At 40.6% G+C, this 13,174-nt stretch overlaps 1 protein-coding gene across 3 annotated transcripts in view; it reads left to right on the top strand.

Annotated features, from left to right (window-relative positions):
• Window positions 1-5,155: 5,155 nt before the first annotated feature.
• Window positions 5,156-13,174, top strand: part of nbeal2 (neurobeachin-like 2) — a 78,620-nt gene continuing 70,601 nt past the window's right edge. For all 3 annotated transcript variants that reach the window (XM_035413488.1, XM_035413475.1, XM_035413469.1), the window contains exon 1: window positions 5,156-5,771. In XM_035413488.1, the coding sequence (XP_035269379.1) occupies window positions 5,721-5,771 (51 nt within the window). In that variant the 5' untranslated portion in view covers window positions 5,156-5,720. The remainder of the gene's footprint in view (window positions 5,772-13,174) is intronic.

Below are 13,174 nucleotides of genomic sequence, written 5' to 3'. Positions count from 1 at the left end.
AGCTGCACATACCATAGGTCAGACAGTTGTGTTCCCTCCTATTATTTGTGCTCTATTGCCCACCACAGAACACATGCACACACAGACACATACACCACACATATGCTGTTCCCCCTCACAGGCGAACGTATGTACACATACTGTACATGCTTAACCTCATGGATGCAAAGACACAAACATATTCACAGGGGCCCACTCAGCAGTGGTCTGGTCCTGGTGTGGAATGGAATGTAGGGCATTGCCATGGCAATACAGCTGCCTGGTGGTCCTCTCTGTATGTCCTCCCATTGACCAACACAGCTCTGAAACAAAACAGACTTGTGTTTGAGACTCGGCCATCAAAAATGGCATGGTGCTGTGAGACAAGGGTGTCACTCAAACACCAGTTCTGACTAGGACCCGTAGCCTCCGCTGTAGACGGTCACTCTACAGAATACAGATCAGACACTTATTACCACCTGCTTGTTTCTGATGCTGGAGCTGAAGCCGTCTACTGGCAGGCACACAATTAGCATCCTGTAGAACACAGAGCACACTGTTCTTTTAGAAGAGGGAAAGGATTGGCATACAGTAGGACAAATCTAATGTTTTTAAACATACCATGTTACCAGCTAATTAATGTTTTCATAGTGTTATGTCTTCAAGGTTAAACTGTAAAAGAAAAGTTGATATTCTAAAAAAGTGTGCTGCTGCTAAGGTGTTTTCATGCTTCTCTGAGTATTTCTCATTTTGTTGACCAAAAGCCAGCTATATTCAATAGAAGCTAGGATGGCCCCAGTACTTAAAAGTGGAGTGGAGATGTTTAACATTTAATGTGTACAATAGTTCAGATTAATATAAATGTAAGTTTCCCCTCATGCATAGTTAATTTGGTTTCCCAACTAAAATCTAGAGATCTGGTGGAACCAGAATAATTTAAATTAAGATTATATCCTGATTATTATCTAGTGTATCTAACTGCAATATAATATGGGAACGTTGTGCCCTCAAATGAGTTCCCAAGTTCAGAAAGTTGTCCTTGGTGCATTAAACACTGGTTTAACAGGACTGTTTATCGTGGACAATAGACCACTTACTTGATTCAGAATCAATTGTTCTACAAAGGCGAGGTCATTGTAGGGCTAGGCCACTATCCAGCATGTTAATGCTGTTATATAAAAGGAAATTATACATAATGTAGCTAACAAAATTCTTAAAAGCACTGTCTGACCTATGTCTACTACAGACTCATGGTTTGGGTGTCCTGACATTATGCTCTGCATCAGAGAAAGATTAATTTTTTTACAGTTAAGAAACAAATACATTTTTTTGGTTTAAGCCTTAGTTAAGGTTATCATGGCATAAAAGTAAAATTTCCTGGTGTCTGTGTTGATTTATGCTTCATGAAATAAATTCATTCATTTAATTTAATTAATTGATTTCAATTTAATTGAAGTTTAAGAAAATTCAGCAACTGTTTAAAAGAAAATATCAAAAAAGATTTGTCTCTGCAAAGCCAACTCTGGGGTAGTTACTCCAACAAATATAGGAAAGGTTGAACATATTCAACCATGATAAAATGTGACATTAATTTGTGAATGTTCAATGATATCCATTAATAAAATGCATTTCATTTCAACATTTATACATTCAATATGTATAGTATTTTAAAACTGGTTGCGGTAGTGCGTATAAAAAAATGATAAATATTTGCTCCAATATAATGTTACTTTGACCACTTTTGTTATGTATCTGGGTGTTTTTGTGATGCAATGCAGTCTCTTAACATAACATAACATAACATAACATAACATAACATAACGTAAGATGAGAACAGGCCATTCAGCCCAACACTGCTCATCTATTCCTACCACTAAACTGTACTTAATGCTTAGTTTACCTAAAAGCTAAATAGTATCTAACACTTGTTTTATTCAAGTTGTTTGTTTGTATGATGGGCATGAAAAATACAAGCTCTCTCTCTCTCTCTCTACATGTCTGGGTCAGAAATCATTTGAATTGTTGTAACAAATGCAAATCTTCATTCAGAAAAGGAGGTGGATGTAAATCAGGCCAGCTGTGCACAGCCAGCTTTGTATTTGGATCTTCGTAAAAGATCCAACTTTGGATCTTTTATTCACAAATCCATTGGTGCTAGACGCAGCAGTGCAAACTTCAGTTTGCCAGTCAAAGGAATAATGACAAAATAACAACATTAGCTATTATTATTATTGTTATTATTACTCACTTTTTCCTTGTTCCATTCAGCTTTTAAGGCTAGTGTGGCATGATGCATTACTTTAATGTCACAGGGACAACAAAGAATATATACAGTATGATTACAGTAGATAGATATCAAGCTACAGAATTGTGCTAGAATAATAGCATATAGCAAAAAACATAGTACTTAAATTAGCACAAAGAGCAACGCTCTAATGCTACACAAAGGAGTACAGAGCCTTATGAAGATCTGGAAAAGCAACATTACTTTGTTGGTCTTCCTGTATCTTCCTTATCTGAGAATGCAGTGTTGATGTAAAAACCTGCATGTTCAGTCACAAAACACTTATATCTTCTTGGCACACGTGAACTGTAACCGACACAACAGCATGCCACAAGTATCTACTTATCTAGAAGGTTTTAAAGTCGATAACTTATGTGAATTCATCATAAATAATGGGAATAGCAAAATGTTGTGAAACAAGCTGCGCAAATCTGTGAACCCCCTCTGGTCCCGCAATTGTACTGGAAGATAATAAAGACATTTATTCTAAGCTTACATTATCGTCATGCAATAGTTGATGTGCCTTCTTTCTCTCTGGCTCCAGAAGACTCACAGAAGTTCTGTGTAGCAGAACTTCTAGCCAACATTTATATGAGACCTCACATGACTCTCCCGGCTTTGTACCCTGCTTTCTTATGTGTTCTCTGTAGCTGTGTGGTTCCTTTTTACAGCTCATGTTCGAACACTGGCAAGGGCAGATGTAAACACCCTTGTGTAAGTTTACAGTGCAAAGCCTGATGGTTAAGGTGAAACACAGGGTGGAAATGACAAATGTGAAGCATATGGAGATAACAGACCTTTGTGGACAACAGCTCCACGGCTCCACCACTCACCAAACACGAACGTCAGCTGCTCCAAGTGCCTTTTAGATTTACAGGCATATTTTACAAAACATTTCTGCGCACTGTGTGCTCATCTGAAGCTGGGAGCTGCCGCTTAAAAGATTTACAGCTCATTTCTATTTAGATTGGAGTGAACTGTTTACAGATTTGGGAGGCTTTGTTGTAATCTGTTTGACCTTATCAGTGATTGCATTTTTGTTTAAGGTTAAAGGCATGCTATGTGGACAGAAATATGGGCCTGCACTCTTCTGTATTTGTAGGCCAATATTCATAAGTTTTATGAAGGTTTTCAACCTTTTCTGATGCAGAGACCCCCTCCCTCCATCCAGACTCAAATACATCCAGGGCACCCTTTTCACAAGTTAAAAAGGGTTTTATATTTTGAAATGTTTTCCAAAATCTATATGTAGCTATTGCATATCAAGTCTGGGTAGGGACCCCCTATAATACATCCAATTGAAAGCCCAGGTCAATGTACTGCATGTTTCATCAGAGCTTCAGAGAAATTATTGTAATGTTGCTAGCATGCTAGTGAAGTCATTTACCCTAAAATAAGGCAGGTGGAAAGCAATCACTCTCTCCCAGTAGCATTTTCAATTTTCTCTTCCCATAGCCAGTTTGCCTCTAGCACCACAACAATAACACCCATTCCATCAAAAGGAGTGTATGTACCACTTTGAGGTATTCGACTGGAGTCATTTTTACAGCACAGGCCGCACAGTACTGCAGGACAGTCAGCACTGATTTGAGAATTTCCTAATCACTAGAATGTTTCACATTACTCGAAAGTCTGATGTGTTGTTTGGAGGAAATAATGTAGTGGAAGCTGAAGGAACTCTGGCTGGCTTCATTAAACCAACCTTTCCACTGTTACCTACTTGGTATTCTGCCACTGCAGATATTGGTCATACTCAGCTAATGATGTACCCAAGTCTTGACCTTATAGGAATAGGGCTCAGCCACTGTTCATGGTGACACTCTTACTGACTGAACCATTTGGTAACTGCACTTTACAATTCATTTCAATGTTGTCTTTCTCTCCTACATTGTTGTTTAAATAACCACAATTAGCACACCACACCATCCCATGCCAACCAATCTGGACAGGTGCTGCCTCAGCCACACACTTATACATTCTCTTTCCCTTACAAATTAGCACCTGAGAGAACAAAGAGCATTAAACATAATTTTACTCTAAATTTACCTTTGGCCATTTACTGTATTTTTCATATCCTATTGATGCAATATTGAGCTGCAATTGATAGCAGCAAATATACACTGACAGTAATAACCAAATATGAAATCTTATACACACTTCAAATGGAATGTTCTGCATTTGCATTGGCGATCAGTTATTTACTTTCTTCAAAGAATTAAACAGCAGCCAGGGTTCATTTTCTTGACCAGAAAACAACAAAATGTCAGTGTCCTTATATACAATAGCAGAATACAATAGTGGTACTGTAATTTCATATAAAAAGGGAAAAAGTAGAATTGGTCCATGCACCCTTTGATGTTTTAGGAAAATGTTTTATTTGCTTTATTTTTATGAGAGAAATGTGACTAGTAAAGTGGAAAGTGGCTTAACATGATACATCTAACAGTTTGACTTTCATAAACACAGGTAGGCCTACTAATAAGTTTAATAAGTTTGTTAAAACAGTGCCTTCATGAAAAGTAAATACTATAGATGTACAGTTAGGCTTTCTTGAACTCCACAACACCATTTTTTGAATTTAGTTTACACTGCATGCAGCAGAAAAATAACAGATCATTCCTATGCACTTTTTTTCGCGTGAAGTAGCCTATAATGCTTTTAAGTTAGGCTGATGATAAGATACTGCCAAAGGCTATCTTAACACGTTTTGTTAGAAACTGTCCACGTTTGACAAAAGGCAAAGTCAAAGTCACTGCCTATTATAAATTGTCGGAGATGACCAGATTACTTTAACGGCTGGAAGGTGCGCTGTGTCTTTAAGAGTGTTACCTGTACAATTTACGCACCCTGTCGCGAGGTCAAAGAGCCTGGAGTTTCTCATTCAGATTTTAACAAGTGAATCTATTAGAAGCAACCCTCTGGGATGTCACTTTAGACAGGTGTCCCTTACTAGTGCCGCAGTTCTGTATTGGCGGGGAAGGGAGGCTCCCCATCCAACTTGACTTGTGTGCAAACCTGGGTGCGCTCGTGCAGTCAAGCTCGAGACAGAAGAATCTCCTACCGTTATTGGTATTCCGCGGACATGGCTGTTGATGTTACGCCTTCTCCCACGACGTCTTCTCGCTTGAATCGCACTTAACATAGGGAACGGATACAGTAGGCGACACATACTCAAGTATTTCGTTTCCATTTTATTTTAATTCAGTCAACACTTTTCTATTAACTTCAGGAGAACTAGCTAACGTTAATGGCTCAGCGACTGTTCAGAAGATCGTGTTTAGATGATTTGCAAGCGAGCAAACGAGAGAGGTAACGTTAGCTTGCCAGCTAGTCCGGGTAATACTCAGCATAGACGCTTTCTGTGAGAAATAACATCGCTAGCTACTGTTACATGAAGGAAAGTTCAATGTTTTAGCTAACACTCAAACCGTGGGTGTGAGCAAAAGGGTAAAGGAGAATGGCTTCAAAAGAAAGGCTCTACGAACTGTGGATGTTGTATTACACCAAGGTAAGTGGAGAAACACCTAGCGACTGACATGACACCTGTTTGATTTTATGTTGGAGCGAACTGGACCTTGAAGTATAGCTACAGAAACACTTGCTTGAAAAAGGCACACTGGTCCTTGTTTAGTCGTATTTGCCTTTGCTTGTAACGAAGGCTGAAGGCACCAGTAATATAGTGGCGCTTTGTAACATTAGCTAAGGAAGTAAGTTTGATCTTCGGAGATTCATGATTCCTGAAGCACAGCCAGTTTAGGAATGGCGAGCATAGGCTACATTATCTGCAGACCATATTAGATGGGTAACTAGCTAGTTAAAATGTACTTAGGTTAATGTTGATACGTTGCACACATTGTTATTGTAACTGAGGTGTTATCCATTAGCTATAATTTTAGTTATAGAGAATGACGTTTGAAATGGCTCATAGGAAATTATGCTATGAATTGGTTGGTGTTGTCAAGCAGAGCGAGTAAGGCTGAAGTTCTGCCTTGATAACCTGTCAGCGTAAGGTAACTTTGCTTCCCGATCGATTCTTCGGAGTATTGCTGTGATAATGAATACATTAAACTGCTTTTGTCCGTGCGCCACCACTCCTGGCGTTATTAGCGTTGTTTGTATGTTTTGCTATCAACTTTACAATAATTTTGCTTACAACGTATGCTGCTTATAATAAATACAAACTATTCAATAGGCCTGCGTAAAGCAATTAAGCGAACTCGGACATCGGCGGCGCGTTGTTTGCCAATTGACTGGCTTGCTTGCCATTAATAACAAGGTGTGGTTGTAATTGTGTGCTTGGTTGCAAAATAACTTATACTACGGATAATTGAGTCACAATAAAGCCAGATATAAGGTATCTAGCTTAATGGCGATAAACGCCCAGAAAAGCGCCCCCGCAATCGAAATGTGATGCGCTGTTCATTGAGTAATAGCGTATCAAACTTTTAAGAGGCATGATGAGTATTGTTCATTCTTGTTCATATGGCAATTTATTTATGTGGCGGTAGCTAGCTTGCTAGCCAGAGACAATCTGGCGCATAGCCTACTGGCTAGGCTACCTGTGCGCAACATGACCTACATCTGTATGATAACGGATAAGCGATCTTTCAAAATAATATAAAGCATAGCCAAGTTTAAGGTGGAAATGGATCATTATTTATTGAGCACCAAAATTGTTCAGCTTCGCAAGTGTTCAGTGTTCCTGTGTTTTATGGCTGTGTGACGAGATACCATGGAAACGGGAAACGGCAGGTGCAGTATAGGCTACTGGATGCATTTCATCCTCCTGCCACTGTACCCGTGGCAAAGCGAAGTAGGCATTAATACCAATGAAAGCCAGCTCGAATGTGGCTGTCTGAAAATACCTTGCTGAAAGCGAACAGATTGTATGAAATTCTTTTAATTATTCAGCACATTGTGCAGTCTGTCAGGGCGCTGCGGGCTAAACGAGCTCAGTGATTGCTAGAGACAACGCTTTCCATCTAAGCAAAAGTTCCCTCGCATGTTAAAGTACAGGCTCAAAAACGTTGTTAACGACGTGCAACCCAAAACCACAGCCTGCACTCCAACTCTACAGTATGACCGCACAGTGAATTTCCTGGGTGTTATGGGTACATGTGCATTTTGAGGGAATCAGTTGCCCTTGCTGTTATGGTACACGGAAATATGTGGTCATTAATTATGACTGTATTTAGCACTCTTCTGCACTTTTCATTGAGAAGCCTCTTTCTCCTGAGCTATCACCTTTCTTAATCTGGTGCTACCAAGAAATAGCCATGCATTTTATTACAACTGTGCTTTTAGAGCTCGCCACTGTGGTACCAAGCCTCATTGTTTTTGGCCTGACTCCTAAAACAGCACGTTTCCTCACTGCCGCTGTTTTAGGGGTAGACCTGCGTCCCATTGGCTCGGACCGTTGTTTCCTCCACCATAGACAATAACAGATCTGCCTGAGAGAAGATAGTCAGCCTCTTGTCAGGCCCTCCATTGCCCCTGTTCCCTCCCCTCCACGGCTGCAGACTGGCACTGGAGGGGTTAACCAGGGTGGGAGACAGAAGGCAGACAAACCTGTTCTCCTGACCTGTTTCAGCAGGCACGAGCACGGCCTCCTCCCTGAGCACGGTGCACATTGCGGTCCACCCACACACGTAATGTCAGCATGTGTTTCAGTGCGTATGTGCGTGCATGCCCTGCCCGGCATGTGTATGTTCTTCCAAAGTGTATAAAACTGAACCCCCAGTTCTGTCCCAAGTTGTGTGTATGATTTCTGGGTACCTTTAGAAATGTGTGTGCTTGTGTCTGTGAGTAGCATTTGTGTGTGTGCCTGTGTGCACTTGCGTGTGTAAGATATAAGTGTATGTATTTTTTGAATGCTGTTTCCAGAAACAAATAAAAGTTAATCTTGTGTCTTCTACAGATAGATTAATTAATAGTATGTATATAACCATGGAATTAGGCAAAATTTTCAAGAAAATGGAATGTAAAATAGCTGTTCCGCAGTATATTTTTTCATCTTCTATTGTCAGAATTCATCCCAAACTTCAGTCTTTGGCAGTTAAATGCTGGACTGGATGTATCCAGAGCTTTGCAAAAACATCACATTTTTGCTTAAGCTGATTGATATTAAGGGACATTTATTGTGAATTCCTACAAATGAGATTTTGCAACACTTTTGCAATCTGCCTTCCTACATTTGCAGGGTATGTGAATGTGGACAAGTTGGGTAATTTAATGGTTGCATGGCAGCAAAGGCAGTAGCCTATGTTTTGAAATTTGAAGTTTCTTAACAAAGTTTTAATCTGAACTAGTGGTTTACAGGAAATGTCATTGCGGTGTATGTGTTCAAAGCCTCATTAAGAATGGACCAATCAGCCAACACTGTTTGTGCCTTGAAGTGTTCAGAAAATGAGCAAGGAAGATGAATTACGATGTGTCTCACTTGATGCGATTTTGCATATAGCCTACATGCTGAATGACTGCTGTAATAGCAGAAATGTTTTAGTAAAAAATGTGAAGGTTATAAACCATTTTCAGAAAATAAGAAAGACCAGTGTTTGCATTTCCACTGGCCCTATTAAGCATAAGCTTGAAGAATTTTGTCAGATTTCCTGAGCTAGTAGTCCTGAATCAACATTTGATACATTTTTTTATACATGTCATTGTATTTGCAATCAGTTAGCCTACTTCCTTGAGTTTCAAACACTCTTTGGAAAAAAAAAAAATGGATAGTCTTGTTTTAAAAATTCCAGCGTGATCTGTACAGTTGCGTTTAAAGAGGAACAGTATGCTTTCTCATAATTTGTAATCTCAGTTGTCTGGATTTATTGTTTAATTTCTGTGTGAGTCATTGGAATTCAGCATCTGTTTTGTAAGGGATGCCTTTCTTTCGGGGAATAATCCTGTTTTGCAGTTGAAGCACTGAGGTGCTTGAGACACAGAAAGTGTCGTTATTATCATTATGTGTTTTGTGCTAATCTTGATGCAGTTAATAGCTTGCTTTCTGGAGGGGCTTCTTTGAAGGGAAGGTTACCTCCCAGGCTACAATTATTGTGATGTAGGCTAACTGTGCTGAAAGCTGTGCCTAAGCTTTTAATTGAGCTCGAAGAACTACAGTAGCTTGCCACTGTGTAGGCTATCTACACACTGTATATATTTATAATGTGTAGCAGTTTCAATCGGAAAAGTATAATCTTTGTATGTCAGATTTTCATTGCCTTATTTAAGTTAATAGCTAGGCTACATTTAGTAGCCCTCTCACAAGGCACCAGAATGAATTGTTTGAGGGTAATTCTCTGCCCCACATGGCTGTACTTCCCTCTGATGGCACCACAGTGGAATGCAGGGGAAGGTCTGGCAGCTTGCAGTTGAGAAATATGTTCTGTTTTGGCCTGGGAGCCTAGAGAGCAGCTCCCTCACGCACAGTGAGACACACCTGTGAGAACTCCTCCGAGGTAGAGCTCTATCTATGAATCGCTCCCCCTCCACACGGAGCCAAGCATTTCCTGAGTTACCGTTCAGACCAACAGCCTTCTCTGCGTCTCATTCACTGCCTTCAGTCATGGAGCCTGGGGGCCTGTCGGGGAAAGTGCTGTAAGAGGACAATATGTGAAAAAAGTTGAGAATGCACTTCACTAATGTGTCTAAGAATAGCTGCTCAGGCAGTATCAACAAAGTTGCCATCTCCACAACCACTTTTCATGCAGCTGGCTGGCCTGGCACAGCTGTGGCTGTAAGGAGCAAGCTACTATTGTTATTATTTTACTATTTTTAGGACAAAAGACCTCACACAGGTTCTCGTGCTTGTTGAAAATCTCAGGTAAATAAAGTCAAAATCTAGAAATGCCACAATTCAGACAGTACTTTAAAGGGCTTATCTTGATGAGCTTCATGGGCATATGTCAATTAGGCACTTAGGAAAATGAACATGGATAATAATTGTCTGCATTAACGCATCGGTGTTCCAAGATATTGAGAGCATTCTAATAACATTCTAATATTTTATTTTCCTTTATTGCCTTTGTTATTCCGTTTATTGATCTTCTGGAACACCGATGAGTCAGCCTCAGCATGGGTCCTTGAATTTGCGGAAATAAAACCTTGATAGCGCTTGGAAAGTCCTGGAATTGGTGGCATAGTGGCATAGGTGTGAGAAGCACATGTGCCCAGTAACCCAGTACCCACCGGGTGTAAAATTCAGATTGGACCCAAACATGTTTCCACACAGTGCCTGCAGACCATAGCAGGGAAAAGCTATTACGTCAAGAGGGCTCTGTATGGGAGCCCAGTCCTGCTCAGAATTTCCCTTGTTATGGGTATGGTGCGTTTTTGTATCTTGGATAAACGAGGGCCTGTGCTTGCTTTTGTCACAGTGTGTAGGAGTGGTACATGAAGGCATGCAAAGCAGCAGCCAGGTGATAAGGTTGTTTGAGGTTATGAACAGTGCTGGATGGCCTGAGTTCCCTCTGAGTAAATCTCAGCCCTCTTTGTTCCCACTCCTTACTCTTACCTTATCTCAGCTTCCCACACTTGTCCCTTCATAGCAGGGGGTCCTTCAGTGCACCTTAACATGGAGCTATTTGAAAAGGTGAAGATAAACAGCCTGTTCACAGAGGCAGCCATGCCTCCATTAGCCTGATTCTGCCATACCTGAACCATACAAGCTCAGTATAGTTTAGGGTGAAAGCAGAGGGCAGAATTGTTTAGTTTGCCCAGTCCACTGCGGCAGATAAAGTAAATGTTCTGGAACTAAACGGAGCAACTGTCATTCAATCTACAATTTAGCCTGTTTTTTGTTTGAAGCCTGTGCCAAACCCACCAGAAGATACAGCTCACTGTTTGCCAATCAGTTGTTGAGATTGAGTAAAGCAATGGCCAAGTGTCATCAGGGCATTGATCAACTGTACTGTGTGTTTTGTCAGTCACTAACTCCTTTTCCCCAGTTGACAGTTGATTGAAATCAGGGAATCGTTAGAAAGTACATGAGGCCCCACATATTTTTGGACTCATGAAGCCTTTGCTTAAGTAGTTTTACGATTTCTCATTTAGCAAATGACTAAAATGATTTTTCCTAACATCCTTTTATTGGACGATCATGTTTTAAAATGACTGATCTAACTTAATTTTTGTTCTTTAAGTAAAATTGTGTTTGTTGCAGTTTGTAGATATCTTTATGAATGTCTATGGGAAGAAGTTGGCTTTGCTGTTTCTCATGCCTTTGAAGTCTCAGAAATGATAACCTTGCCCGTCACTGTGGTCTGCCACATCTGAGTTGCAAAATGATGCACAGTTTGATGCCTTGATTTTTGTGTGTGGTCTAGTGTTTTCAAGCCTGACTAGTTAAATACTAGGATAGATTTGCATCTGCAGTAATACATTTGAAAACCTGACCTCAATATTTAGCAATTGAAGCTGCCTACATAACTTGTGTTTCTCCCATGTCTTTGATGTGAACTGGCTTGGTTAAATTGTGGTTTTAAAATTTCTAAATGGCAAAAGGCATGTCAAACAAGTCTCATGGCTTAAATGTGGTCTTCAACATTTTTGATTTAGTTTTTGGTACTGCCTATGTTGCATTTCCTGGCAGGTGAGAGTGCTTCAGGAAATATGTTTGTATTTGCTACAGTAGCTCATGATGCAGGATATATTCCTGACATGATTACTATTATTTCTGTTCTGAAGAGGTGCTATATAATGTGAAAATATAATGCTGCTTATTATGTGCGAGTCTGTTGGACAGCAAGCAGACTGCTGTTTTTTAGGGGTTTTTTGTTGTTGTTAAACTATCAATGATATCTGAGTCAGATAGCTAATAGTGTGGGTTGAGCATGGTGGAGACTCTTTGAGGTTAAGATGCTTGACAAGAATAACAAGTCTATAATTTCCTCTTGACCTGCCCGTGCTCAGGACGAGCACACCAGTGAAGCTACTGTAGGCCACCTACTTTCAGCCTGGGGTCCGTGTCCTGTGGAAAGGCTTCTTCCACACCTCAGGTGTATCTGCCCGACTGTACAGCCCAGGTGGGTTAGTCACCCGTCTCCAGCCTTTCAGTCCATTCAGACACTCAGATCTCTTCTTGGGTGGCTGCTGGCTCAAAACCTGACAGTTTGCCTAATTCTAATGGAAAAGCTGTGGTCAGACAAGAGGTTTTGACCAATGACTTCACTGAACAGTTGTAGCTTCCCTCCCTGGCTCTGTGAGTGTGTAGTGCGTTAAAAGGAAGCAGAACATATGTTTGGGCTTGGGTAGAGTTCTCCTGGGCTGCAGGTTTACCCGTGGTGTGTTGCAACCTACCGGGAAACACAATTGCACTTGCAAGTAGGCATACCTGTTGAAATTCAAGGGCGTAATAAAGACCGGATTACTGGGATGGTAATCAGGTTTTACGTGCTATCTAACTTTGGCAGGAATAGCTAATTAGAAACAATTCATTTTAGCCTCTTCCTGGGCCTGTCGCGATTGTGAGATTAAGTACTAGAGATGAAAAAAAACGTAAGAGATGACTGTTTGTAGGAACGATTCCGACCTTATTGACAGTGGCTATAGTTCAGGGCAAGGGTGTGACCACCACGTTGCAGTTGTAGGTTGGTGACATCACAGTGACCTTCTACCCTTTTCCGCTCCTGCTCTGGGCTGACTGATAGAGCAGTTGTGCGCACTCTGTGTGAATGTGCTCATGACAGCAGCAGTGCCCAACCAACCACTTCCTCCTTTGACATCGAAGAGGACAGCAGTATAGAAACAAAGCCACTTCCTGTTAAGACCCAGGGCCGTACTAATCTGCACAACAATGACAGCAGAAGGGGGATGTTTTTGTTATTGTATAGCAATATTTAAAAAATGTTTGGGGCTTGTGGAAGCAACTTTGCTGACATGTAATTCACATGCATTGTACCAGCACAGGAAATATTAGGC

The sequence above is a fragment of the Anguilla anguilla genome, chromosome 1 (genome assembly GCF_013347855.1).
Source record: "Anguilla anguilla isolate fAngAng1 chromosome 1, fAngAng1.pri, whole genome shotgun sequence".
In the NCBI taxonomy this organism is placed as follows: domain Eukaryota; kingdom Metazoa; phylum Chordata; class Actinopteri; order Anguilliformes; family Anguillidae; genus Anguilla; species Anguilla anguilla.
Note: the sequence above shows the minus strand (reverse complement) of the source record. Positions and strands in the feature narration are given on the sequence as shown.